This window comes from Morone saxatilis, unplaced genomic scaffold (genome assembly GCF_004916995.1).
Source record: "Morone saxatilis isolate NCDOM2014 unplaced genomic scaffold, NCSU_SB_2.0 Contig4, whole genome shotgun sequence".
NCBI classification, from domain to species: domain Eukaryota; kingdom Metazoa; phylum Chordata; class Actinopteri; family Moronidae; genus Morone; species Morone saxatilis.
In genome coordinates, this window is record NW_023339984.1 from 17,669,353 (window position 1) to 17,669,839 (window position 487).

The 487-nt window shown below is 38.6% G+C and overlaps 1 protein-coding gene across 1 annotated transcript in view; it reads right to left on the reverse strand.

The window, feature by feature from the left end:
- Positions 1-376, reverse strand: part of LOC118337806 (butyrophilin subfamily 2 member A2-like) — a gene marked incomplete at its 5' end in the record, with an annotated part of 1,745 nt that extends 1,369 nt beyond the window's left edge. The window contains 1 exon segment of the mRNA XM_035674914.1: positions 248-376. Coding sequence (XP_035530807.1) covers positions 248-376 — 129 coding nt within the window.
- Between the last annotated feature and the right edge of the window lie 111 nt (positions 377-487).

Sequence of the window (487 nt, forward strand, 5' to 3'; positions counted from 1 at the left end):
AGGAATAATTTGAGAAAAATCTGATAAATGATCTCACAGCATTTAAGACATTTAAAGGGGCCGTAACATACCTGTCACCTGTGCACAAAGGTTCATGCATCTTGAAAACACACGAAACTGGGCTGATATCATCCTCACTCAGAATAGTGACCATGTGAATGCACCTAAACCCAACTCCTCCATCCCAAATTTCACCCATTCTCATGTGGTCACCCGACTCCATATATTGTTTGTTGTGCTGACTTACTGGTTTTGTTGTGTTGCCATTTCCATATGATAACAACTGCCAGAATACATATGAAGACAACAGCCAAGATAATGCAGATACGAGCAGCTGAACTTGATGCCGTGGCGCATTCTTCTGAGATGATGAATCCTAGAACATAATAGAAAATACATGAAATCGTTAGAGGCAAAGAAAAGATTGACATTTTAATAAAAAGGAAAAACATGAAGGAAATAAACCTGTAATCTGAATGTGTGTCTC